Source organism: Gastrolobium bilobum, unplaced genomic scaffold (assembly GCF_033153095.1).
Source record: "Gastrolobium bilobum isolate Gb01-03AN ecotype WA unplaced genomic scaffold, APGP_CSIRO_Gbil_v1 utg13952, whole genome shotgun sequence".
NCBI lineage: Eukaryota > Viridiplantae > Streptophyta > Magnoliopsida > Fabales > Fabaceae > Gastrolobium > Gastrolobium bilobum.
In genome coordinates, this window is record NW_026898355.1 from 12,844 (window position 1) to 40,697 (window position 27,854).

At 31.8% G+C, this 27,854-nt stretch overlaps 3 protein-coding genes across 4 annotated transcripts; 2 read left to right on the forward strand and 1 right to left on the reverse strand.

Moving 5' to 3' along the window:
• Nucleotides 1-7,697: 7,697 nt before the first annotated feature.
• Nucleotides 7,698-15,671, forward strand: LOC133315178 (uncharacterized). The gene is made up of 9 exons (XM_061516751.1): nt 7,698-7,879; nt 8,690-9,041; nt 9,799-9,832; nt 10,053-10,271; nt 14,333-14,422; nt 14,820-14,885; nt 14,971-15,062; nt 15,150-15,197; nt 15,448-15,671. The coding sequence occupies exons 2-9, from the start codon at nt 8,719-8,721 to the stop codon at nt 15,563-15,565; spliced, it is 990 nt and encodes a 329-aa protein (XP_061372735.1). The 5' UTR covers nt 7,698-7,879; nt 8,690-8,718; the 3' UTR covers nt 15,566-15,671.
• A 431-nt stretch (nt 15,672-16,102) lies between these two features.
• On the reverse strand, nt 16,103-19,057 carry LOC133315191 (uncharacterized). The gene is made up of 6 exons (XM_061516768.1): nt 18,672-19,057; nt 18,512-18,594; nt 18,020-18,106; nt 17,619-17,767; nt 17,020-17,151; nt 16,103-16,668 (listed from the first exon to the last, which is right to left on the reverse strand). Exons 1-6 carry the CDS (start codon nt 18,808-18,810, stop codon nt 16,479-16,481), a joined length of 780 nt encoding a protein of 259 aa, XP_061372752.1. The 5' UTR covers nt 18,811-19,057; the 3' UTR covers nt 16,103-16,478.
• Nucleotides 19,058-23,290: 4,233 nt separating this feature from the next.
• LOC133315172 (ATP-citrate synthase alpha chain protein 1) lies at nt 23,291-27,617 on the forward strand. Of its 2 annotated transcripts, none has more exons than XM_061516742.1 (13): nt 23,291-23,330; nt 23,836-23,945; nt 24,658-24,834; nt 24,993-25,154; nt 25,235-25,315; nt 25,458-25,509; nt 25,638-25,752; nt 25,888-25,969; nt 26,343-26,438; nt 26,531-26,632; nt 26,819-26,935; nt 27,026-27,142; nt 27,253-27,617. In XM_061516742.1, exons 2-13 carry the CDS (start codon nt 23,847-23,849, stop codon nt 27,322-27,324), a joined length of 1,272 nt encoding a protein of 423 aa, XP_061372726.1. In that variant the 5' UTR covers nt 23,291-23,330; nt 23,836-23,846; the 3' UTR covers nt 27,325-27,617. The 2 variants fall into 2 exon arrangements, with proteins under 2 accessions (XP_061372726.1, XP_061372725.1); XM_061516741.1 differs by lacking the exon at nt 23,291-23,330 and adding an exon at nt 23,353-23,599.
• The last annotated feature ends 237 nt before the right edge of the window (nt 27,618-27,854 follow it).

Below are 27,854 nucleotides of genomic sequence, written 5' to 3' on the forward strand. Positions count from 1 at the left end.
TCGTGCAACAATTCTACTCTTTAAATATAACTTGAAATTTTTGGTATTTCTCCTCACAAGTAAAAGTATAAATATTAAATTATTTTTAAATATTTTTAGGACGCAGCAAAATAAGCAGATTCAAAAAATTAGACTTCACCCCATCGTATCAAAAGTTGGAATACATGCACACATTTTAGACCAAAAGCAAAATAAAATTCGTAGTAACATTTATTATTTCCTCATTTGGTGATTAGAGGAAAATGGATAAGACCTGGTCGCATTACGAAAAAATAAATAAATTCTTTAAAAGTGGATTTATTTTTAAAATGTTTAAATAATGTTATTATTTTTTAACTTAACATATATCATGATCTTAATTTATTTTTGGTGTATATGCAGACTCACTTAAAGGAACATTATTACTTAAAAACTTTGCCACTGTTACACTAAAAAAATATAAGTCAAACTCTGCCTTGGATAAAATTGTCAAAGTATTCGTATAAGTTAGGTGAGTCATGTATTTCTAATTTAACTAAGTGGAGTGCATTCTGTATGAGTACAAGAAATTTAACTGCTGTATATACTCCATTTTCTGATAAGATTAGGGAACAATTCAATTTCCTATGAGTCTATTTTCTCTTACTACTCTTGCTCATCACAAGAATATGTTAAAATTTATAATTATATAATTTAATAGCTGATGTTTATTTATATATATATTTTAAAATATTATATATTAATATAAATTTATTTTTTTAAATAGTAACAAATTTAATAAATACATTGAAAACTATATGTTCATTTGTCAAATTTTGTGTTTTCTATATCTGTTAAAAAACTTATGCCTTTGCTAACTCATTTAATTTTCGTTACTAATTTAGTTTCTGTCTTTCAATTAATTTCTATTTTTACGAAGTTTTCGTTTTCATTTAATTTACGTTTTTCTATTAAAATCTCATTAAAGGTATATATTATAATTTTTTGAGCCCAACTTGGGTGGAAAACTTCTGCTATTGTTAACTCAAATAGTTTTCGTTTCTTATTTAGTTTATGTTTTTTAATTAATTTTTGTTTGAAAAATATAGTTTCCTTTTTTAATTTAGTTTATGATTTTCATTTAGTTCCCATTAAGGGTACATACAAACTTCTGCTACTACTAACTCATTTAGTTTCCATAGTTTATGTTTTTCATTTAGTTTTCATTAAGGGTATATACTATAATTTTTTTGAGCCCAAATTGGGATGAAAATTTTTTGCTATTGCTAACTCATTTAGTTTTCGTTTCTCTTTTAGTTTTCATTTCTTAATTATTTTTCATTTGAAATATAGTTTCCGTTTTCATTTAGTTTCCATTAAGGGTATATACTAAGATTTTTTTATTAATTTAATATTATTATTATTGTCATTGACTAGTTAAGTTTGAAAAGGAACATGGTTCATGGGGCTAAAGCAGACGCATGGCATTTTGTCATCATTATTATTGTTATTAACCGATTAAGTGTGAAAAGAAATATGGTTCATGGGGTCAGAAGTAGACACATGATATTTTTGTGCTCTAGTGGCTTCTCTCTTCTAATTATACTAGTCTATTACTCGTGCCTTCGCATGAAAAGGTGATAGGTAAAAAGTATAAAATAGAACTAAATGAATAATAAAATTACATGTACATTAGATATCATTGTGAAATAGCAAACTCTGTAAACTAATGTAAAATAGTTCGACAAATAAGACAAATTAACTTATTTCAATTATAAGCAAAAATTCCTTTGAACACAATTTTGTTGTTGTTATTATTATTGTTATTAACCGGTTAAGTGTGAAAAAAATCTGGTTCATAAGATTAGAAGCAGACACATAATATTTCTGTCCTCTAATCACTTCTCTTTTCTAATTATATATAGATATTACGAAAATGAGTTGCGTATTTCCAATTTAACTAAATCGAGTTAATTTTGCTTGAGTACACGAAATTTAACTCCTAATGGTACTCCATTTTCTCACAAGAACAAAGAATCAATTCAATTTCCTTTGAATCATTTATACTAATTTTCCCCTCATATTCTCCTGCACAGCACATATGACAGTGAAATTCTTTATTCTAAGAATAAGCCTCAAATACTTATATTTTTTAATAATATTTTTAGAACATAAATTTAATTCGAAAAATATCTTCATGGCCATAAATATAAAATTATCAGATAAATTTAAAAATTATGATTATGTAATGAAATCCAATAGTTGATGTTTATTATATTTTTAAAAAAATATATGATACAATTATATAAATTTATTTGATAAAAAAAAAAAATTATTTTTAATTATTTGAAATTTTATAATTAAAATTTTTAATATGGTAGTTTAATCAATAAAAATAGCGTGTTTATTTTTTATGTATATATATTTTTTCAACAACGGTGTTGAGTTCATGGGACATTGAAGGAAATTAAAATTTTGGTATTGAAAGAAGAACCGATATCACATATGTCGCTTTCTAAGTAAATAAATATTAAGATGTCACGGTGCAAAAAAATATATGACAATGTCATATATTAAAGTAAAAGGAGAGTTATCTTTACAATTTTTTTTTTAACAAATTACGCTTTATCGGATAATATACTTACTTGATAATGTATTTTCGTAATGCATAATGTAATTTATAAAAATTTATAAATAAAATATTTATAAATATAACCTATCCTGTAATACACATACGTTTAGCCATTCCATACCTTGGCTCAACCAGACTGTCTGGGTTACTGACTCTACGGCAATTAGGGTTATGAGATTTATAATAGAAGAAAAAAAAAAAAGGGTTTTGGAACTACTGGGCCTTAGTTCTTATAACACGAATTTGAGCCCATCTGGTTATTCTGACAGGATTTTAGTAAAATAAAAAATAGTAGGTAAAATAACTTATTTTTCAAAATAATTATTTCTCTAATTCACTTGATAGTTTTTTGATGAAATCTTTTTAGTGGAAATTATATATTTTTTTGGTACATAAATTTTATCTTTTTAAATATGATAACATTGTGTCTTTTAAGTGAAATTATAATGTTTTACTATAATATTTAACCAATTATCTTTTTATTTATCAGAATTTTTTAATTAGATAAATACTATAGTTAAATAATGTATTTTACTTGGAATGGCACAATATTATGTCATTTAAAAATATAAATGTTTTTTTAATTTAATTTTAAATATATCATAATTTTAGTTTATTAAAAGCTAAGATTAAATACATTATTACTTGTATATTTTGTATAAATTCGTTTTAAGGAAATTTTATCCGGTAATGATATATTTGCTAAGGATAAAGAATAAAAAAGTATTTCGATTTGGCATGCACCCTGCACCCATTTTTCCTTCTTTCTCATTGATTAATATTTTTGTAAAATATAAATTTAAGAAATTAAATCTCACAAATATCTTAATTTTTTTAAAATATTATAATAATGTAATTTTATTATTTATATTTGACTATATTAAAATATATTACATAATGAGATAAATTATGTGATGAAATATCCTTTATTATGACAATTAGATTAATAAAATTCTGCATTTCCAAAAAAAAAAATTAATAAAATTCAATATTTATAGAAAAAAAATATTAAACAACCTTGCGTGGGTATCAAATGGATTTATTGAATGGATTTGTTTTGATATTTTATCTAAAACATGAGGTATTGTATAGTATTTTTTAAAATAAATAAATAAATACAAACCTTATTATATCAAATGTTAGACTAAATAATAAAAGATATAATTTATAAGAGTTATAAACTTATTAACAAAAGTTAACATCTTTTATTATTCAGCTAACTAGGGGTGACAATTTGGGTTGGCCGGCCCTGACCGGCCCCGACCAGCCAAAATTGGGGCTGGGCGGGTTGGTCCGCCATTAAATATGGGCAGAAAAATGAACCCATCCTATTTTATGGTGGGTTGGCGGGTCAACCCATCAACCGCCAATTAAAAAAATAATTAAAATTCAAAAATAAATTATATTTTATGAATTTTTCTAATATTATTTTATTTTATTTCACATTTCTCTTAATTTTTTTAGTCTCAATCTTAAATGTATACTAATATTTATCAAACATTCTTTAGAAACTCATTTATCTCCATATATAGATAACATTTGTCATAAATAAAATTGTTATTCTTTATTTTTTCTAGGAAGTACTAAGATAAAAAAAATTGAATATCACAAAAATTTAATGACAAATGAAATATTACTTAATTGTAAAATATATATATATATAACCCGGCGGGTCAACCCGCCCCGCGGCGGGTTGAACCCGTTTGACCCACTTCTAGGCGGGGCGGGTTGAAGTGGGTTGGTGGGTTGAAAACCTCAACCCAACTCGTCCCATTTTGGCGGGTTGACCCGCCGGGCTCAACCCTAAACTAAATTTTGTTATGTAATCTGTGGCTTTCATTTTTTAGTTTATAGTTTTTAAAAAATAATACTATTTTTCTTTTAGGGGATATTTAGTAAGATTTTGTTGGATATCCAGAAAAGTGAGGGTGAGTTTTTAAGAATACCATATCTGATATCACTTTTCAAAAAATTTATCTAATAAAGTGATTTAACTGGTAATCCATTTTTTTGTGTAAATGAAGGATGAAAGTTTCTATTAAGAATACCACCCAAAGGGTGACATTGTTGGATTGCTATGAAATTAAAAAAAGTGGTGTGAAATTTTTGAGAAAAAATAGCTCTTTTTTTAGAAAGTGTTTAGCCCTCTTTCACAAAAAGAAAATGGCAAAGTGGGGGTATATTTGTAACATCACACCAAATTTTCAGTAATATTTTATAATTAATCAAACATAAATTCAGTAAATTTTATTCAATATTTACAATGAAAATTTGGCCTATTAAATAATTTTTTGATCATATTCATAAAGATCCAGTTACAATTTTAGTAATCATGATTTTCAAATAAAAAAAATCTATTCTTGACCAAATATCTCCCTAGAGAAATAAGTTTATCTTGGAGAATTTCATTCTGTCCTGGATAAACCCATCCTCCACTGTACAGACAGTAACAAACTAACAATCCCATCAGCTCTTTTTCTTGTTTTTTTTTTTTTTTAATTCGATGCGTTGCATATTTATTTATCTGTGCAAGTTAAAAGTTGGTCATGTAACTGAAGATATTTTCAACCCTTTTTTAAAAAGAAAACCAAAATGAATTATTTTGTATAATTATTTACACACCTTTTTAAAGTGAAATTAAGGAAAAGGTGTTCTACTGTGACCTTTGTATATTTTTGTAAATAAATACAAGTTCAGCAAATGCTCTTTCCTAGAAACTTCTTTCTACAAAACTCCTTATTGTTGACTTTTATAAGAAGGCAGCTTATTTTATATCGATGCGATAATTCTTTTTCATCTTGATGAGTTTCCTTTTTTGTTTTTTTGTTTTGTTAAACCATGTTGATGACAATTGTCCCCTAATGACATAGATTATTATGCATGATGGTCTGCCATTTTTGTTTATTCATTTGATCTACATGATTACCTTATCACGTGGTTATTTATTATTGGTTCATAAAAAGACTATGCTTTTGATATGATATTATTTTTGCCATGTTGATCTTGATATCTTTATTTAATGTAAAGCATGATGGCAATACAAAGCTTTGCACCCTTCTATGAATTTAATTTAGGTCGTCGTGTTTTTAGGAGAATTTTGAGAATCTGAGGGCATTTCACAGGCCACCGTGGAAGATAGAGTGCTAAAGGTTAAATCTCATTCTTTTGAATAAAGCAAAAATAAGAATATTTTAGAATCTGCTAGGATGATGACTCATCACCTCACGAAAATCGCGAGGTTGACTTATATGATATGATGGACCCATTAGCCTTGCCCAAACCATGTCCAGTTGATTCCATGTGTCTTCCTTCTATTTTACCACAATTTGAAGAGTCTAGCAGTAGCAGCCAATAAATGTTTAGTTTTAAATAAGGGTTAAAGTTTATCGCAATGCAGAAAATAATTTTATTTTTTATATACGTATAAAATTAAAAATGTGTGTCTAATTTTATTTTATTTTAATTACTTCCCATTAGTTCTACATATTTTTATGTTTATAGAAAATAATTTAAACTCTTACAACATAATAAACTTTGAACGCTTTAACTAATCAATTGCTAATTTTCTCAAACATTCAAATAATTAATACATTCATTTATCAAGTGGCATACTACTGCTCTTATGGTTCTCAAATATATGTTTTCTGAACGGGGTAATTCCAATAGCCAAAGGCCCAAAAGAGTAATATTCATTCATCCTTCTGAATAATAATTTAATTTTTTAGTTCAAAAAGTATTTAGTACTTTTAATTAATTTATTTAGAGTTTGTCAAATTAATCTATCGAAAACATTTTTTTTAATTAATATTCATTCATCGTTCAAGTCTTCAAGGAAACAAATTTGTCCTCTTGTAGCGCCCAGACATTCAATCCGAGAGTCCCCACAACGTGACTCGCTGGCTTTCGCTCGTTCACATTATTATTTTTTTAAATGTATTATTTTTTTAAAAATTAATAATTTAAATACTAAATTTATTTTTATTATATTTCTTTTTAATTTTATATATACCAAATAATAAGTTAGGTGTTTATATAATGGGGAAGGATATTGTAACAATCAAGTTGTATTACTACCAATCAATCTTACCGTTAGATTGATTATATTGATCTAACGGTTATATTTATTTCTATCTTTGTATGGTCATGATTTCCTAAATTTAATACTTTATATTTATTTTCACCTTTGTATGGTTATGATTTCCCATGTTTAATGCTTTCACTTTAAATATGGAGAATCATGACCATACAAAGATGAAAATAAATATAACCGTTGGATCAACATAATCGATCTAACGATGAGATTGATTGGTAGTCACTTGGTAGTAACACAACTTGGTTGTCACAATATCATTCCCCTTATATAATATAGACAATGTTTTTCTCATATTACATGAGATAATATTGTCTAATGTAAAAACATAATTAGGTGAATCCCACAACTTAAAAAAACAAAAAATAGTGGCTTGAATTTCAATGAATGTGTCATATGAGATAAACTTTCTAAGTTCTAACATAATATGAGAAAAACATTTCTCATATAATATACGGTATTTAAGTAAAAATTAATTCTTTTAAACACCTTAAAAGAATACAACTCTTCACTCATGCTCATTAATTAATTTATTTGTCCATTTAAGTTGTTATATATATTAAAAAAAAAGTATAACAGTTAATTAAAAAATTAACAACTTAAAATTTACCAACTCCATTACGTGTCTATATTTTATCTTATTCTGAATAATATATTTTTAATTAAAAATTATAAACTTTAATTTTTTTAAGAAGTATAATCTAAATAAGCTCAATTACACCGACACAGCAACCAACAGTTAATGAAGGAGCTCAACCAACCTGTATTAACTAATAATGAAACCCAAATGGATGGAAAACAAATATTTAACAACAAAAAGTTCATGTAAGGTTAATTTTTTTTAAATTAAATATATAAAAACCTATATATTTACATTTTAATAAATTAAAATTATTATAAAAGAGTTTTATCAGTTTAAAAGACATAGACAAACACGTAAGCGATGACATGATGACAAAAAATCACAAACGTCAAAGTAAATTCGATAATTTTTAATCCTTAGAAAGGTTACGCACGGAATATTGTAGTTTATAAGGTTTTATATTATGGAGCACGAGAAAAGCCCCCAGGCCCAGTATCTTCTCCGGTGAATCTTGGCTGATCCCACGCTCAGTAATTTGGGAACAGTCACTGATTCCAATAAATATAACCAAATACTCAACCGTATTCTACCCTTTTCCTTCATTTGAGCATCAATTGTGAGTGCTTCTATTCTGCTCCTTTCTTCTTCTTCTTCTTTTTTTTCTTTCCATTAGGAATCATCTTTGTTTTTTTTATCTATTTATTTTGATCAAGTATTAAACTTTTCGGAATTTCGGGGAAACCCATCTTAAGTAAGGAATCTGGGTTGGATTGGATTCACAGATCGGGGAGCAAGTTTCTTGTTTATATATTGTTCTTAGTTTGCAACTTGTCTCATGTACTTGATTTTAAGTATTCTGGAGAAGACTAAACATTGTAAATTTCTGTTTTTGCTATGGATGCTTGATTGCATTTGTCATTCTTTCATATGATTCTGTTTCTTTTTGTTTGAATTTCCTGAATGCATAATTTTTGTTGCCGTTGGACTTTGGTGATTTTTGTGTTGTTTCTTCAGAACATTGAAGTTTCCATTTTTTTCTTCACCCTGCTGTGAAGAACTGAATCGATTGAGAATTTGGGATGCTCTTGACTAAATTCTTATTGCAGTCTGTTTCCTCCTTTCTCCTCTGTCATTCAAATGTACTCAGCTACCAAAATTAATTCTTATGACGTTATTCTGAGGGACGATTGTCTTTTTGTTGTTAATTATATATCTTTATTTCTCTCCTTAATTCTAAGCATGAATAGCTTCTGTTAAAATTTTCTTCACCTGAACTGTTCCTGTTAAACTTTTTGACCCCACAATTCATGCATACTTGGGAGGTTTCCTGCTTTAACTGAGTGCATAGACCTCTAGGAAAGATACCGGGAACACATATTTACTGAAGCAAGTATAAGTAACTCATGAGTTTATTATACATTAACAGGATCCTCTAGCCGTGCTTGGAAACCCACCATGACAGCAGATTCTACCGCCCTAAGTTATTGGTTGAATTGGAGGTTCTTCCTCTGTGCACTATGGATTTTAATTTCCATGGCTCTAGCATCATTTTTAATATGGAAGTATGAAGAACTCAGTAAATCAAGAACTGCGAGGGGAAGAAGGCAGCGAGAAACAGCTGGGTCGCTATATAAGGATGAAGCATGGAATACATGTCTTAAAGGAATTCATCCTGCTTGGCTGCTTGCTTACAGAATAATTTCTTTTCTTTTCCTTTTGGCTTTGCTCATTGCCAATGTGGTTGCTGATGGAGGTGGCATATTTTACTTCTACACTCAGTAAGCTACCTTGCACATAACCTGTATATACTAGTCTTGTATGCTACTATTCAATGATGAGATAGATTAAACAAGTTATGAACATGCTTGCTTGAAGTAACAAAATCTGCCCGAGGCCTAGACTTGTATGCATGCTTTCTTAATTGAGAAAGAAATAAGAAGACTTTTATTTGTTGCTTCATATGTTTAATTTGATTTTGTTTCTGTTTCATTGCCACCTCAAGTAGCAACCTAGGGAGTTTGCTTATATATTCATTTATTTATTAGTTATTTTCAGATCCAGTATTAGGATTTTTGAAGAACATCTTCTTTGTAGTTTGTTGTATACTAAGACTGGGCTGGATTCAAGTCTTCTGTCCTCTCTTTATCCCCAATCATGTCTCCTGAATAAAATGTGGTCAACTAAGCAAAAAATGACACTTCTCTCCTGAATGTATCCTTTCTCTCTTAGTTGGTAGTAAGCTCTCTTTTTTTTCCCCTTTGCATAATTGGTAGTATTTTATCGGGGGATAGCACTGGGGACAGAAGATTTGAGTCCAACTGGTCTCTTATGTCAACAATGAAGAGCCTTTGTTAAAGTGGAAACTGTAATTATGATATATTGCATGAATTGGGTTATTCAATACTCATGGGATCAAAAAGTATAAGTTGGAAATGATTGATTGTCACAATAAAACACCTCTACCTTAACACCTCTCTTGGTTATAAATATGCTGATTCTTTTCTTTTCTTTCCTTTCTTTTTTGATGCTAAACAGGTGGACATTTACTTTGGTCACTATTTACTTTGGGGTAACACTTCACATCTTTAACTTTTCTTCTGATATTGTAGTAATAAAATTGCATTTCTTTGATCTCTTTGGAGGGTAGGGTGGAACGTATGACATTTTTGTAACTTACAGGTTGTATGCTACATATAGAAAACAATTGAACCTATCAGTCAACTTTCCTTTTCAATGTTTTCAGTTCATATATTCTCTAAGTGACTTTTGCTCTCAATTTCACTTTTCAGCTTGGGTCTTGTTTCTCCATATATGGATGTTTCTTTAACCACAAGAGCAACACAGTCAATCGAGCTTATTTAGATGCAGAACAAGGCACTTATGTGGCTCCTACACTTGATGGGACCGCAGTAATACCTAGCCTGTACAAAACTTCCGATGCCTATCGGGAACCTCAGACTCAGAATTATGCTGGTGTATGGGGTTATGTTTTTCAAATAATTTTTCAGGTACTTTTTTCTTAATGATTTTATTTGTTTAGATATTGTTTATTCTTTTTTTGGGTACATTACATTTATTTCAACTAATCCAATGTTCCCCTTCGATAGCAACTATAAATTCATCTTTAACCATAAATTTTGTTTAGTCAGGACGTGCAACTGATATTTTTTTAATTTAAATATTGGTTTTGTGAAAGAAATTGAACATGATTGAAAATGGCAGCCTTGAAGCATAAAAAAGTTATATCAATTAAAAAGTTTTTAGGGAACTTCATGGTTGTCAAATGTTTAGTTTGAAAAAGTTTGTCTGTTTCGAGATGGAGGGTTTCATACTAGCCCGGCTTGCCAAATAACATTTTTTAACTGGTTTTTCCAAGGTTCCAAAGAGAATCTATCCACAATTATTCACAACACTGGCAGACATTTAACCGTAATCCGGAAACTACTTTGAGCAACCTTTTTTTTTTGTTTCATTGGCATTTTAGGTTGTCACCATCCTTTACTTGTATTATCTCTACCTAACGAAAATATTTTCAGTGCTATGAGAGTACCTAGCACTCGATACATCCTTTACCAAATATGGCAAAAACACTATCCCTATTTTTATAGTTATTTCCTTCCATATCCTTTTTTTCCTCCCTTTTTGGCAAGAGAGTACATTCTCCTGTTGCACAAAAAATGTGCTTTGTAACAGGATTGTTTGTATACTCTCTTTGTAGAGCATATTTCGTGTCCAACGGGAGTTGATTATCCCTTACCAAAAAGGGAAAAAAATGAGATATAAGAGAAAATAACTATAAAGGTAAGGATAATGTAGATGGGTTACTTTTTTGAAATATTTAGTAAAGGATGTACCATAAAGGATTGAAAATGGCAGCCTTGAAGCATAAAAAAGATATATCGATAGAAAGGTTTTAAGGAACTTCGTGGTTGTCAAATGTTTAGCTTGAGAAAGTTAGTCTGTTTCGAGATGGAGGGTTTCATACTGTTTGAAAGCCTGGGTTGCCAAATAACATTTTTTAACTGGTTTTTCATAGGTTGCCAAAAGAATCTGTCCACAATTAAACACAACACCGGCAGACATTTGACTGTAATCAGGAAACTAATTTGAGAAACTTTTTTATTTTTGTTTCATTGGCATTTTAGGTCGTGACCATCCTTTACTTGTATTATCTCTACCTAAAATATTTTCAGTGCTACAGGAGTACCGAGCACTCGATACATCCTTTACCAAATAATAAAAAATAACCATTTACACTACCACTATCTTTATAGTTATTTCGTGCCATATCCCTATTTTTTTTTTCCTTTTTGGCAAGGGAGTACCTACTCCCATTGCACAAAAAATGTGCTCTGGAACAAGATTGTTTGTATACTCTCTTTCTGGAGCATATTTTTTATGCAACGGGAGTAGATACTCCATTACCAAAAAGGGAAAAAAGAAGAAGATATGAGAGGAAATAACCTAAAGGTATGAATAATGTAAACGGGTTACTTTTTGCAAAGTGGCAGCCTTGAAGCATAAAAAAGATGTATCAATTGAAAATTTTTTAGGGAACTTCATGGTTGTTGAATGTTTAACTTGAAAAAGTTTGTCTGTTTTGAGATGGAGAGTTTCATAATGTTTGAAAGCCTGGGTTGCCAAATAACATTTTTTAACTGGTTTTTCCAAGGTTCCAAAGAGAATCTATCCACAATTAATCATAACACTGGCAAACATTTGACCATAGCCAGGAAACTAATTTGAGAAAGTTATTTTTTTTGTTTCATTGGCATTTAGGTCGTCATCATCCTTTACTTGTATTATCTCTACCTATTGAAAATATTTTCAGTGCTACGGAAGCACCAAGCACTTATACATCATTTACCAAATATGAAAAAAAGTTAACCATTTGTACTACCCCCATTTTTATAGTTATTTCCTCATATCCTTTTTTTTTTCCTTTTTGGTAAGGGAGTACTTACTCCCGTTGCACCTCTGGAACAAGATTGTTTGTATACTCTCTTTGTGGAGCATATTTTTAGTGTAACGGGAGTAGATACTCCCTTACCTAAACAGGAAGAAAAGGAGATATGAGAGGAAATAACCATAAGGTAGGCATTATGTAAATGGGTTACTTTTTGCCATATTTAGTAAAGGATGTACCATAAAGGATTGAAAATGGCAGCCTTGAAGCATAAAAAAGATATATCAATTGAAAAGTTTTTAGGGAACTTCAGGGTTGTCAAATGTTTAGCTTGAAAAAGTTTGTCTGTTCCGAGATGAATGGTTTCATATTGTTTGAAAGCCTGTGTTGCCAAATAACCTTTTTTAATCGGTTTTTCCAAGTTCCAAAGATAATCTATCCACAATTAATCACAACACTGGCAGACATTTGATTGTAGTCTGGAAACTAATTTCAAAATTGGCATTTTTGGTCAGCACAATCCTTTACTTGTATTATCTCTACCTAATGAAATTATTTTCAGTGTTACGAGAGTACCGAGCACTCGATACATTCTTTACCAAATATGGCAAAAGTAACCATTTACACTATCCCTATCTTTATAGTTATTTCCTCCTATATCGTTTTTTTTCCCTTTTTGGTAAGAGAGTACCTTTTTCCGTTGCACAAAAAATGTGCTCTGGAACAATATTGTTTGTATACTATCTTTGTGGAGCATATTTTCTATGCAATGGGAGTAGGTAATCCCTTGCTAAAAAGAGAAAAAAAGAAGATATGAGAGGAAATAACCATAAAGGTAGGAATAATGTAAATGGGTTACTTTTGCCATATTTAGTAAATGATGTACCATAAAGGATTGAAAATGGCAGCCTTGAAACATAAAAAAGATATATCAATTGAAAAGTTTTTAGGGAACTTCATGGTTGTCAAATGTTTAGCTTGAAAAAGTTTGTCTGTTTCGAGACGGAGGGTTTCATACTGTTGGAAAGCCTGGGTTGCCAAATAACATTTTTTAACTGGTTTTTCCGAGGTTTCAAAAAGAATCTGTCCACAATTAATCACAACACTGGCAGAAATTTGACTGTAGTCTTGAATCTAATTTGAGAAACCTTTTTTTTTTTTCATTGGCATTTTAGGTCGTCAGTATCCTCTACTTGTATTATCTCTACGTAACGAAAATATTTTCAGTGCTACGGGAGTACTGAGCACTCAATATATCCTTTACCAAATATAGCAAAAATAACCATTTATAGTATCCCTATATTTATGGTTATTTCCTCATATGTTCCCTTTTTTTTCCTTTTTTGTAAGGGAGTATCTACTCCTGTTGCACAAAAAATATGCTCTGGGACAGAATTGTTTGTATACTCTCTTTGTGGAGTATATTTTCTGTGCAACGGTAGTAAATACTCTCTTACCAACAAGGGGAAAAAAAGAGATATGAGAGGAAATAACTATAAAGGCAGGGATAATGTAATGGGTTACTTTTTGTCATATTTGGTAAAGTATGTACCGAATGCTCGGTACTCCCGTAACATTGAAAATATTTTTCTCTTTGTGGTGTTGTGCTATTAGTTGCTTAAGAGATTGAGAAGCTTTTCTGATTTTCTCCTTTTAGCTGCACTTTCCTTCTTTTCTTCTAGTAAAGCTTCTTTTATTTAAAAAAAAGAAAGAAGAAGATTAGGTAAGAAAGTTTCTTCTGTAATAATATTTGAGCGATCATGGCTGAAAAAGAATTCTGCTATATGCTTATATTGGAGTAGTAATTATGCTATCCTTACCAAGATAGCTAATTAGTCATTACCTTCTAGTTTGAAAAGTCCCAGTTGATTATTTGAATATAGATATAAGTGTTCAAATTTACATCTAAAGATTATTATGTTTTAAATATGGGTTTGCAGATGAATGTTTCCACAACAATCAGAAGTTTGCAAAAAACTGTGATGCAGTCTCTGTTACAGTCATGTGTTTTTACAATGTTGTTTTCTTGTTCATCTGTTCTTTTTCTGCTAATCAATTAAACACTGTAATACACTTTGGATTTCGTTGTGTGATTATTTATTAGCCGGTTAAACTCAGGAGGAAATCTATTGATTTTGTTTTCAATCTCTTTTAAATATGTAGACTTGCGCAGGTGCTGTAGTACTCACTGACTCTGTATTCTGGCTCCTCATTTATCCATTTCTGACAACAAACGAGTTCAATCTGGATTTTGTAAGTATTATTGATCTTGTCCCTTGTCTATCATTTATCCTTTTGGCTGGGAAATTTATACGATAAAATTTTTGGAGACTGTTTGGCCTTTCCTTTCTAGTTTCATATTTATTGAAAAATTAAAACAATTTTGGAGATTGCCATCGAATATCAATGCTACTAATGAGTCTGTTCTCCAAGTTGCATTTTACATTTTATATTAAGTTTTGCTTCCAGTAATCTTGTCTATTATTTATATGATAGTCATCTGTAAAATGTAATCAACTTCAAAGTAGTTGTGCTTTTCAGCATGTGCTAAACGTTGACTACCTAATCCTGTCTGTTGTTTGAAATACCTAATCTTGTCTATTATTTATATGATATTCATGTGAAAATGTTTGCACTTCTCAATTTGCAGTTGGTTATTTCTATGCACTCCATTAACGCTCTGTTCCTCCTCGGTGACACATCATTGAATGGCATGGTGAGTTTTTTTTTTTTTTTGTGGCTTTTATTCTTCCTTAATTATCTATTTCAAAATTACAACTATTTCTTCTTAACACATGTAGAGATTTCCAATTTTTCGATTTGGATATTTTATCTTGTGGACGGCTATATTTGTGATTTTCCAGTGGATCATTCATGCCTGTGCTTCAATTTGGTAAAAACGTGTACCCTATCTTCTGATTATTGCATTTCAATGGACACAATTCTACTGTTGTCTATAATTTGCTAACCTTTGTTACAGGTGGCCTTATCCTTTCCTTGACTTGTCATCCCCGTATGCACCCTTATGGTATGTTCTTAAATTCAATTTGTTACCGTCACTCAAGTAGAATCTGTAAAAACTCAATTTTGTTCAAGGTCTTCAAATATGACAACCTTAAAATAAACTTGCAAGCAAGGAGCAATTTATTATATATCATTGCATGTTTATCTTAACTATTACTGAACGCAGCAATTGGATATGAAATTAATCTACGTAAAGTAAAGTGTGCTGGTTCAGATGATGTTACATAACTCTTGCCCTCTTGTTGGACTTTTAGGTACTTAGGTGTCGGTGTACTTCACATTCCATGCTATGGCGTCTTTGCTTTGATAGTGAAGTTGAAGCACTTGTGGTTGTCAAGATCATTTCCTGGGTCTTGTCAGTTTGTACGGTGATGATACATTCCACGATATTAATCATTGAAATTTGAAGATTAGATTTCGATCCCACCCAACCCCTCCCTTCCCCCAGAAAAAAATGTGTAGAGCGTGCCATATTTTTATGGGGGTAATTGTGTGGAATAGGTATTTGTACTAACTATTTTTGAATTCATAACAGTTCCCTGGTCTATTTTGTAATGTCATGTTTCTGATGTATTCCATCAAAGCTAATTGTTCCACAATATCCTACATTGATTTAATCAGCCTAAGGAAAATTGAAGATATATATTAAAAACAAAAAGGTGCTATTTTATTTAGTATTGAGTAATCCTATTAATATCTTCAACATTATGAAAAGCAAGCAGTATATCCATGCATTGTTTCGTTAATGTGCAACCTTTTTATATATGCAAGATATAGTAAGCAGCAATGCTACATTGTAAACTCCCATAGAGCAATGCTGCAATAATTGTTTGCCAAACAACAAGTCGAGTGCGAAGTCATCTTTGAGAGGATGAAATACTCTTGGAATTGTTCAATAATATTCCTGGTATTATTCAATGAGTCAGATGACAAATATTCAAATTCCAAGTACAGCTCGAAGTTCAAATTCGAAACCCTAAACCCTGAATTCTACAGCTTGAAGTTCTCCTAGTTAGAGGACTTAGAGCACCAGTCAGCGGGGTATTATTAGGCACCAATCATTACATGATGAGCAGCATCAAGATGACTGCATCATTGGGCAAATGATATGTCGAAGCTGAAACACCCATATTAATTTTTCTTGATTCTGTGACCCCCCCACCCCCCGTTCTTTAAGCCTCTTCTCATCCAGCAAGTGCTGAGTTATAAGAAGTAAGTAGAAACAACCAAGAGGAACAACCCCGTCCATAACAAAAATCTGTTAGTTTAAACAAAATATCCACAGCTATGGCTTCACATAGTCTCTGATAAACTCTTCCAGCTGAGATATCTCCCCAGTTAAGCCAGAAGCATCTGCAGTTGTTACTTTGTTAGAGCACTGGGTAAAAGAAAATGGCTCACCAGGTACCCCCAGGGTGAACTCATTTGCAATGTCAGCAGCTGATATTGCACTTCTTGATGCCCGTAATTTGTCGCTGGAAAAGGATAGTAAGAGTCAATAATAGAGTTTACATGAAAAGAATCAGTTTATCATACATTGAATAATATGCACATTTTCAAGATCAAAACAAACCAATCAGTTGATTGAGAGTGTGCCATAAATAACTCCATCTAAGAAGCTGAAAAGATTAGAATTGTTAAAAGAAAATAGAATACACTTAAATATGACCAATCAACAATAACAGCATTGACAGCGCATATATTCCACGATATCTCTCTCTCTCACGCAGAGACTGCTGACGACAAAATGAAATGATATAGTAGTTGCTGAATGATCAAATGAGTAGAGAACTAGAGATAGAAGATTTTAGTACTTAAAGCCATACATTTCCTTCTCCATCTGTTTGTGGATAAACTCTTTGGTATGAGCAGTGACTTTGTCTGTTTTGTTGCAGAGAATAAGCAGTGGAATCTTCTTGCTCACAATACTTCCCTTAGTCAATAGATCATATAGGTACCTAAAAAAGTAAAAGAAAATGTTAGTATCCTTGTAACTAATGATATCCTTTCTTCCTCTGGAATAGTGGGAAATAGTCAGTCATTTAATATTTGGGAAAAGTTCACCAATGCCTCTGTGGTTTGCTTCAGAATCATCTATGTCCCTGTGGTTTTTTTCTTATCACATATGCCCCTGTGCATTGTAAAAAATAAAAAACCACAAGGGCATATGTGCTAAACAAACGAACTCTTTTGCAAACCACAGAGGCATATGTGATAAAAAAAAAACCACAGGGGTATAAGTGATTCTGGAGTAAACTACAGGGACATTGATAAACTTTTCCCTTAATATTTTAATGTTACGATATCTTGAGAGTATTTTAACACTTCCCACCATGGCTTACTAGTGGTTCACTGCTAATATTGACAAGAAGTGCTACTTCATACAAAGATGGTAATGTAGCAATTGAATGGGGGAAGGAATTACTCTGAAACAGCACGACAGTTTGGTAAGAAGTCCAAAGCATCCACCACAAAAACTATGCCAGCAGCTTGAGACAAGTAATCATCCAGTTTGGGTCGAAGACGAGAATGCCCAGGAACATCAACAATATGAACAGGCTTTATCTTGCCATTCTGCCAGTCAAAGAAACACGAGACAATATTTAGTCTATTGTAAGTCTGATTCCACAATCAACAAACAAACGTGAGAAAATAAGATATGATTTCAATCAACTAATTTGACAACCTAAACAAGTTTCTTCAGTTAACAAGAAAAGGAGAATATCCTCTTTCTATAAAGATGAGAAGCACAATATTCACATTAAAAAACATGCTTAAACCTGCACATTCAAACAAGTATTTGAGTGCAGGAGGCTAAAATATTACCTTTGTTGTTTCACCATGAAGAATAAAAGTGCCTTCATTAGGTTCCATTGATGTAACAGTACCCTGATCATTAGAGCCATCCCTAAGCTGAACGCAGGCATTAAAAGCGTGTCAAGAACAATATGTTAGCATGGAAAATGTGAACATAAGGAAAACTAATAGTGATACTCGATTATATCCCACCCTTTAATAGCACCTGCTACTATTATAAAAAGTTTTCAGTTTTTATCCAACAACCTAACCATGACTCTTCACCCTCAGATACAACTATACAAGCAATATTTGGTCTTAATTAATCACAATTGTTTTCTTTGTTGTATTTTCATTATTATAACTAACAATCAAGGCACAATGCTATGCATTTCAAAAACTCGACAGCATTGACCTAATCCTCAATTATGATTAAACCTAACAAAATCATTAATTTCTGATTTTTAGATTAAAGAAAACAAAACTGAGAATCAATGAAAAAAAATGACATTGGGAGCTTACCTGATAGAATAGAACAGTTTTCCCACTCCCACTAAGCCCCATCAACACAACCGTATTAGACTTTGCACGCCTCAAAAACCGTACTACAAAAAACAAAAATCATCAATAAACACTCAAAATCGATCATAAGTGCAGGAATTCAACAATGACACGAACACACCTGAGAGAAGAAGCAGGGTCGTGAAAACCGCGATAGCAGCAGTAGCGTAGACCTGATTGGGGGGAACCTCGCGAAGATAATCCATAACCAGACGCCACAAGTGACAAACCTGCTCCTTCCATTGCTCCAACTCTTCCATTGGGAAATCCAGGGTTTCTTCGATTTCGGTGATGCGCTCAGCGCTCGCAGGGTCAGAAATGGAGAGAGACTCCTTCGAAGGAGGCGGAACTTCCGAGAAAGAAGATACAAATGAAAGGTATTCCGCCGTACACGGTGGTTTTCGACGGCGCTATAATTTTCCGATCTGCGGAACTGGCGAGTCGACCATGAATTGCGGGCTTTTGAAATGTAATGCCAAACGGCAAGACGGCATGTCGTTTGGCATTAATTTTCTTAAACCACTAATTAATTCGTATTCCCTCTTCTTCTCTTTTTTTTTTTTTATCAATTATTACTGTTCTCTCCAATATTATCAACCCAGTCCCTCTTAAAGGATTAAAATTTTAGTTGTCATATCTAAAAGAGAAAAAAGTTCCATTAAAATTTATAAACTTAAATTAAATAACAAATAGCCAATGAAGTTAGTACAAGTGGACAGTGAGAGAGAAACTACCAAGTAAATTGAAGGCATAGATTATTGCACGATTTTATTTTTTTGACTAGCTATAAAAGTCATAATTATGTATTCTGCTACCAAATAAATATTGAAAGTTGAGCTAAATCTCTACACAGAATGTGAGATAATAGGTAGAGAATGTTGCTCTGTTTGACCAACAGCTAATTAATTTGGCTCTATAGTGAGCTAACTTTTACTTTGTTGGGGGTAGGTGACGTTTTCCAAATTCAAAATTGGTAAAATACTAATCCATCTCTTTCTAGTCTAATGTGTTGACTTCAATAGAGGATGGTTGTGGTTTCAATTCTTATAAATCATTAGAAAATTTTTGACATCGAAAAGTGTAATACCACTATTTTATTTTATTTTTTTGCTTTCTTTTTTACCATACTGTTTGGTTCTTTAGATGGTTGCACTAACAGCTATATATGTCAATTCGGTTTATTCATTGTGATGTTATCACATCAACTAGCGTATAACTCAACGTGGACATTATCTTTACGTTTTCTTTCTTGACGTTGATATTGATGTTGTCCCCCCGTCGGCCTGTCCCCGCATTGTAATCAAGAGTTTTTCTTCTGAGATGAAAATATCATTATTATGTACCCAAAATTTTTATCATTGTTGAAAATGAAAGAAGATAAAAACCCTTGATCAAAATGTGAGAGTAACATCAATATCAATTTCAACCTAGAAGAGTTGATTAAAGAGAGGATTATCCATTAATTGGAGGTAAAATAAGATTATAAAAACTAGAAATTAAAATTATCAAAAATGATTTATATCTAGATGAATTTTATTTATTTTTTATAGATATCAACTAGTGTCTAAAGCTTTAACAAACTTGACTAATTTAGTTTCGGGTTCTTTTTTCTTCTTCTTAGAAATTGTACCATTGTCATTTATAACCTCACTATGTTTCCTCTGGAAATGATATCACTGTATGGATGATGTCACTAGCAGAGGTAAAGACCAAGCTAGAGAGCACTGTACCAAGTATGATGACAAGAAGGTAACAATGGATGATTCAGTATGAGTATATGTGACTTCATATAAATGAGCATAATAACGATAGATAAGATAATCTTCCCTCAAGTGCCTTGGGGGCTATTTATAAAGTAGGTGGTGTGAATCTTGCTTGGGTTGGTGAGGAGGGGGTCAATCCTCTTTGGGATCTGCTAAGGGTGGCAGCGCAGGGCGTGGCAGACGCTGCTATGATAGCAGCGCTGCACCTCTTATGCCTGGTGGTGTCAGCGTGAGACAAATGACAGTTTCCCCTTTTGGCATCTGGGGCGATTGCCTTCGGTGTTACGGTCCCAAGGTAGAACATTTCGGTGTTTACCCTCGGGAGAGTCGTCGTGTTGGTGTTGGGGGATCTCACCACCTGGTAGGGCTGACGTGGACTGAGGGCTGAGATTGGGCCTGAACCTTTGGACTGTATCCTTGTTGGGCCATCTGGAACAGAAATTATGATTTTTATTAATCAAATTCATTATCCTTTAAATAACTTAAATTTAAATAAATTTTTAAAAGACACGCGATACAATAATATCATTTAATCATATGTATGTGTGATTGACGAGACGACAGTCAAAATTATTTTTTAAAATATTAAATGATTTTTTACTTAATAATTTATCTTAAAATTCATCGATGTACTAAAAATTGCTTTCGTGTGTGTATATATATATATGTATATATATATATATATATATGTATATATATATATATATATATATATATGGGGCAGGATATTCTTACACCAGTGTAAGAGTTAGAAATTTTACACTCAATCTTGACCATTGATCCACTTGTATCCAATAACTCACATTACTAAAAAATTAGAGCCTTTAGATATAAGTAGAATCAACGGACAAGATTAAGAGTGTAACTTACACTGGTGTAAAATGATCCTGACCCTATATATATATATATATATATATATATATATATATATATATATATATATATATATATATGGGGTAGGATATTCTTACACCGGTGTAAGAGTTAGAAGTCTTACACTTAATCTTGACCATTGATCCACTTGTATCCAATGACTCACATTACTAAAAAATTTGAAACTTTAGATATAAATGATATCAACGGACAAGATTGAGAGTGTAACTTACACCGGTGTAAAATGATCATGACCCTATATATATATATATATATATATATATATATTAATTAGTTTATGGCTGATAAAAAATTTCTGCTACAATTACAAATAAATATAATAAAAATTAATTTATGTGTCATCTTTTTTTAGTTTTCTCAAAATATTCTTCAGCTGTAAAGAACCTTGGGATACACCACCCCAAAAGCTAGCTCAAAGGGTGGGAGTGCCCAAGGTCTTAACACGCCCCCTCACGCAAGAGCCCTTTGGGCTTGAAACATGGATTATGCACAGGCCCAATCTTTGGTTTACCTACCTTTTGTGCTTTTTTATTTTATTTTAATCCACTTTAAAGTGGGGAACGGTGTGGCTCTGATACCATGTAAAGAACCTTGGGATACACCACCCCAAAAACTAGCTCAAATGGTGGGAGTGCCCAATGCCTTATAAAGGCTATATTAGTTGCCCATCTAATCAATGTGAGATTATATATCTCAACAAGCTGATAATAGATGACTAATCCTTTTGTAGCATATAGATCACTGAAATAAATTTTGTCTCTATTAACAAATTATTTTCCATATATAAGATCAGAGATCAAACTACTCTGAACATGCTTAAATGATTCAGTCATCTACCAACTGTGCTGGACTTTGTTGTATTTAAATGTCATTTTAAATTATATAGTTTATGTAATTATTTTATTTTGATCTTAAATTACTAAATAAATTCACATATTAAATATTTCAACCTTTTATGATGTATTTTAATAATTAAAGTTTAATGCAGATAACAAATAACAAAGCCACATTCTCTCTTTTTTTTGAAAAAAAAAACTATTTTTTTTCTTTCTTCATTAATGTTGGCCTTTATCACGATCCTTTTTCATATAATTAAATAATCTTTTAAAACTACGTTACTTTAAAAAAAATCAATTTTATTTTGTATTCAAACAAAACGCAAAAGTTAAATTTTATTTTATTTTGTATTCAAATAAGTCAAATAAAGTTATACTTAAAAGATTCGTATAGATGTCGTCACGTCTCATTTAGCTTGGATAGTGCATCGGTCGAACCGAATCGGATTTTTTGAAAAATCCGATTGAATTGGTTTAAATGGTTCGGTTCGAAAGTGGTTCGATTCGGTTCGAAAGTGATTCGGAACCGGTTCGGGTCGACCCTCTTTTGAAAAGAATTTTTTTTAAAAAAAATCGTTATAAAAATTAATTTGATTCAATTTGAAAATGGTTTGGAAACGGTTCGGTTATTAGACCGGTTCTAAAAACCGGTTCGGTTCTTAAACCGGTTCTAAAAAAACCGGTTCTAAAAAATCGGTTCGGTTCATGAACCGGTTCTTTAAAAATCGGTTATTTTATGGGGCGATCAGTTCGGTTCATGGTTCGACCCAATTTTTTGGTTATTTTGCACACCCCTACATTTAGCACGATTGAATTTAAGAAAAAGAAGATAATTAAATCTGATATAAATTTATGAGTTTAATATCTTTCCTATTATCTTTCATATGAACCCACATAAGCTCCACTCCACACATTATTATTTTTATGTAGGAGATAATTTTATCTTCTATACCATACCATGAAAAACATCACATTTTAAATTTGTATACAATAAATATCGAATACAACCCCACACTCACTAAATTTATTGACAGAACTACAAATTATTAATTAAATAATTAATAGTATAATTAGTGGTGCTCAAGGTGAAATTTGACTTGATCCGATCCCCACCCACCCAAAATCTTGATTTTTTAATGTAAGTTAATCAAAACTCAAAAACGTTATGTAACTTTTATCCTTAAAAAATATAAATATGTATGGTGATCCGCACCTGCACGGCATCATAGCCCGACAGTGGCAACCTCGTGGTTGAATCGTTGGTTCAAAGTTTGTAGTAGTAAGTAGGTAGGTACCACACGCGTGTTTGTGTTGTTGCCTTCTTCTTCTTCAATTTCCCGCTACACTAACACTATTCCTATTTTTTTTTTCTATAATTCACCAACCCAACCACCCCCATCATTTAATTTTTCATTTTCCCCTTCTCCAAATGATAAAAATCGAAGCTTTCAGCTATAAATAGAACCATCACACAAGTTCATTCGCTAACCCGTTCGTTAGATCTAACTACCCACCCAACTTCTTGCCTCATCCTCATTTTTTCTCTCTCTCTAACGGTAATCCCCAGATCTCGAATTCTTCCCTTTACTCCTTTGTTTTATGTTTCAATTTATTCCGTACAACTTGCTGAATCTTAGAAGTCCTGATTTTGATCTGAATGTTGAGGTTCCCTGAAGCTAATTTGAGATTTATTTATTTTTTAATTTTTTTCATTTTTGGTTCTATGGGGTGTCGTGAGATTTTGTTGTTATAATGAATTATTGATAATGGGGTTATTTGGTTGATGAAATAGGATAAGAAGAAATGGCGCGCAAGAAGATCAGAGAGTACGACTCCAAGAGGTTGTTGAAGGAGCACTTTAAGAGACTCTCTGGCAAGGAGTTGCAGATCAAGTCTGCACAAGTAAGTACTCTTATAATGAGTTTGCAAGTATATAAACATTGGGAAATACAAGTCTCATGTTGCACGAGACTTGCTATCTCATGCCATAGACTCAAAATATGTGGGACCTACTTTTAAAAAAAAAGTAAAAAAATAAATAAAAGCTAGCACGACTTTTGATGTATGAGTAGGAGGGGTATGTTATCTCATGTAACATGAGAAAAACATACCCCATAAACATTAACGTGCGTTTTATGCATTATGTATAAGTTTATTTGGTCATTTAAGCTGTTACTTTGTAATGTGTATTAAAATGAAGAACCCCCGCCCCACATATTTTAGCAATCAATAATATATATATCCCCCCCACATATTTTAGCAATCAATAATATATATATATATATATATATATATATATATATATATATATATATATATATATGGGGCAGGATATTCTTACACCAGTGTAAGAGTTAGAAATCTTACACTCAATCTTAATCATTGATCCACTTATATCCAATGACTCATATTACTAAAAACTTAGAGCCCTTAGATATAAATGGGATCAACGGATGAGATTAAGAGTGTAACTTACACTGGTGTAAAATGATCCTGACCCTATATATATATATAGTTTTGCAGAAATCAATAATCTTTAACCATCCTACACCTGACACAGTGTAGAGTGCATATCAAGCTTGAGTAATGAATTTGTTTTGGTTCTTTCCTCAAGGTTACAGCGTCCACTGATTTTAGTGAGCTACAAGAGAAGGAACCCTGGCTTTCATCTTCTAAATTGGTTGTGAAACCTGACATGTTATTTGGAAAGCGTGGCAAAAGCGGTTTGGTTGCCTTAAATTTGGATTTGGCACAAGTTGCTTCATTTGTGAAAGAGCGTCTTGGAAATGAGGTGCTTTTCCCCCCTCTGCCTCTGTCTTCCAAACCTTACTCTCATCGTTTACCATCTTCTTTTTTCTGAGCATTTTCCTCTTTTTTTATTTTTTTTGGTAAATTTGTATTTTCCTTTTATCCTTGATGTATTTAGTCATTTCTTTCTCTAATATATAGGTTGAGATGAGTGGATGCACAGGTCCTATAACAACTTTCATTGTTGAACCTTTCGTCCCACACAATGAAGAGTTTTACCTTAACATTGTCTCCGATAGACTTGGGAACAGCATAAGCTTTTCAGAATGTGGAGGAATTGAAATTGAAGAGAATTGGGATAAGGTAATACCTTGCATATTTTTCACCTTACAGATTAAATACTCTATTTCCATGAGTTACAAAATGGTTTGTTCATATTTCAGGTTAAGACTGTATTTGTTCCAACAGGCGTGTCTCTTACATCAGAAATTATTGCCCCACTTGTTGCAACTCTTCCTTTGGAGGTAAATTTACTTTAATTGCTAATTTGTTATTTTATGAACAGATTAACTTTGGACATTTTACCTGTGTTTTATCATATTACTTTGATTCTTGATGTAAATCAAACCGACAATGTGATTAAATACCCCTGTACTTTTATTACAGATCAAGGGAGAAATTGAGGACTTTCTCAAGGTGATTTTTGCTCTGTTTCAAGGTATACAAATTATATATTAACAAAACATTAGATGGGCTTGTGAAATCAATATTATTGAAAGTTATATTTAAATTTTACCATTTTCCTTTATTTTATTTATTTATTTACTTACTTTTCTTTTGTGTTAGACTTGGATTTCACTTTCTTAGAGATGAATCCTTTCACACTGGTTGATGGAAAGCCTTATCCTTTGGATATGAGAGGCGAGCTAGATGACACTGCTACTTTCAAGAACTTCAAGAAGTGAGTTCTTTCCCTTGAACAAATGCTAAGTGTTATTTTCAAGGATAGAATGCTATATTTCAAAGTCATCATGTATATCTCATGGATAGTTTGCAGTCAATATTTTTAAACGAATACTGGTCATACTTGTTGCAGGTGGGGAAACATTGAATTTCCATTGCCGTTTGGAAGGGTTATGAGTCCCACTGAATCTTTCATTCATGGATTAGATGAAAAGGTGCACAAATATAACTTTGATCTGTAATGTACAATCTTGTTCAAATCAATTAAAACTATATCCATAAGATATGTATGTATATATGTGTGTACATGCAATTTTTTTTTTTAACTTGTTACTAAGGTTTAAAATACTAATTCTATGGCTCTAAGTGATGAACCAGTTATTAATCTTGGGTAAGTAAAAATGTTGCAGATCTTAATCCTTTTAGGTTCTTAGTATGTAATGTTAACACCTAGACTGTATGTATTCAAGTTCAATCAAATTCCTGATACTACTCCCTCAGAAGCCATCAATAATTTATTAATAATGTTCTAATACTTTTGCTTCTAGTTATGATGTTGATAGTTAATTTGTTCACTTAATTTTGCAGACAAGTGCATCTTTAAAATTCACAGTGTTGAACCCAAAGGGCCGAATTTGGACAATGGTAGCTGGCGGAGGTGCTAGTGTCATCTACGCTGATACGGTGTGTTTCTCTTATTTTAAAACCAAATCCATAGCCAATCTTCATATCCTGTAACATTAAGTGACAACTTGTACACTATAATATTAAAACAGGTAGGAGATCTTGGTTTTGCATCTGAGCTTGGAAACTATGCAGAATATAGTGGTGCACCCAATGAAGAGGAGGTCTTGCAGTACGCCAGAGTTGTAATTGATGTAATTAACTTTTTATCTCTGCTTTATTTTTTGTCTACCTATCAATTTAGATATTCAGCGTTTTGCTTGCATGATAAGCCAGTCCTTGTTTTAAGTGTCTAAAGATAGCTTATGAAATGCATGCTAACTTGGCACCTGATACTATAAGTATTCTGTATCTATGATAATCTCATTATTACTTTCCAGTGTGCAACTGCAAATCCTGATGGCCAAAAGAGAGCTCTTGTGGTAGGAGGAGGCATAGCTAACTTTACTGATGTTGCTGCTACATTTAGTGGCATAATTCGGGCGCTGAAGGAGAAGGTAAGCCAATGATCATAGAGCTTTGCTCAGTTGTATCATGAGAATCTTCTTTTCGTTAACTTAATTGATTGTTGTGCTATTGCAATCCAGGAGGAGAAGTTAAAGGCAGCAAAGATGCACATTTACGTGAGGAGAGGGGGTCCCAACTACCAGAAGGGTCTAGCAAAAATGAGAGCTCTTGGAGAGGAGATTGGCATCCCCATTGAGGTTACATAACTCATCCCTTTATTGATATTATTGAGCAACCAACTGATGCTGATAGGAAAAAATGTTTTGAGGAACGATCTTTAATCTTTTTGTGTATTTATACATTACAGGTTTATGGACCTGAAGCAACAATGACTGGTATATGCAAAGAGGCAATACAGTGCATTACTACTGCAGCTTAACTATCCATTTTTGGTCAATGCCTTCTTTTGTGGTTACTTTCATGGCGAGTTTGAAGTTAACGTTGATTCTTGATTCCCCTTCCCATTCCTAGAACTCGGAAATTTAGTTAGAGCATGTGTTTATAAAATCAAGCCATCCAAAAGAGTGGCCGAGAATGTTCTTGGTTTGAATTCAATACATGTGTTTACATATCGGAAAAACAATTTCTACTGTTGCTTGCTGGAGAAATTGTTTCCCCTCATGCACAAACAAATTGATGGGTCCTTTCAGCTTTTTTTTTTTTTTTTTTGTAATACTTCTCTTATTATTAATTTAACATAAAGAAGTTTTTTTCCTACACTAATAAAAAATATGGAGCCCACAAGTTAAAAATAAATAAAAAATAAAAATTACAGACGTGTCTTTTTATGTTTTTGTGCATAAGAAGTATTGTAGAAAATAATTTCCTTTTTATTTATTTATTTAAGTGATGGGTTCCACAACATTATATATCTGTCGGAGATAGATTGAGAAATCTAATCCCCTTACA

Bases quoted from the DNA above. Each gene is read 5' to 3' on its own strand.
- LOC133315178 (XM_061516751.1), top strand. From the start codon at position 8,719: ATGACAGCAGATTCTACCGCCCTAAGTTATTGGTTGAATTGGAGGTTC. The intron at 14,423-14,819 runs GTAAGTATTATT...CTCAATTTGCAG, and splicing joins ACGAGTTCAATCTGGATTTT to TTGGTTATTTCTATGCACTC. The intron at 15,198-15,447 runs GTATGTTCTTAA...TTGGACTTTTAG, and splicing joins TCCCCGTATGCACCCTTATG to GTACTTAGGTGTCGGTGTAC.
- LOC133315191 (XM_061516768.1), bottom strand. From the start codon at position 18,810: ATGGAAGAGTTGGAGCAATGGAAGGAGCAGGTTTGTCACTTGTGGCGT. The intron at 18,595-18,671 runs GTGTGTTCGTGT...TGTTTTTTGTAG, and splicing joins GACCCTGCTTCTTCTCTCAG to TACGGTTTTTGAGGCGTGCA. The intron at 17,152-17,618 runs GTAATTCCTTCC...TTACTTTTTTAG, and splicing joins AACTGTCGTGCTGTTTCAGA to GTACCTATATGATCTATTGA.
- LOC133315172 (XM_061516742.1), top strand. From the start codon at position 23,847: ATGGCGCGCAAGAAGATCAGAGAGTACGACTCCAAGAGGTTGTTGAAG. The intron at 23,946-24,657 runs GTAAGTACTCTT...TCTTTCCTCAAG, and splicing joins TGCAGATCAAGTCTGCACAA to GTTACAGCGTCCACTGATTT. The intron at 25,316-25,457 runs GTAAATTTACTT...CTTTTATTACAG, and splicing joins TTGCAACTCTTCCTTTGGAG to ATCAAGGGAGAAATTGAGGA.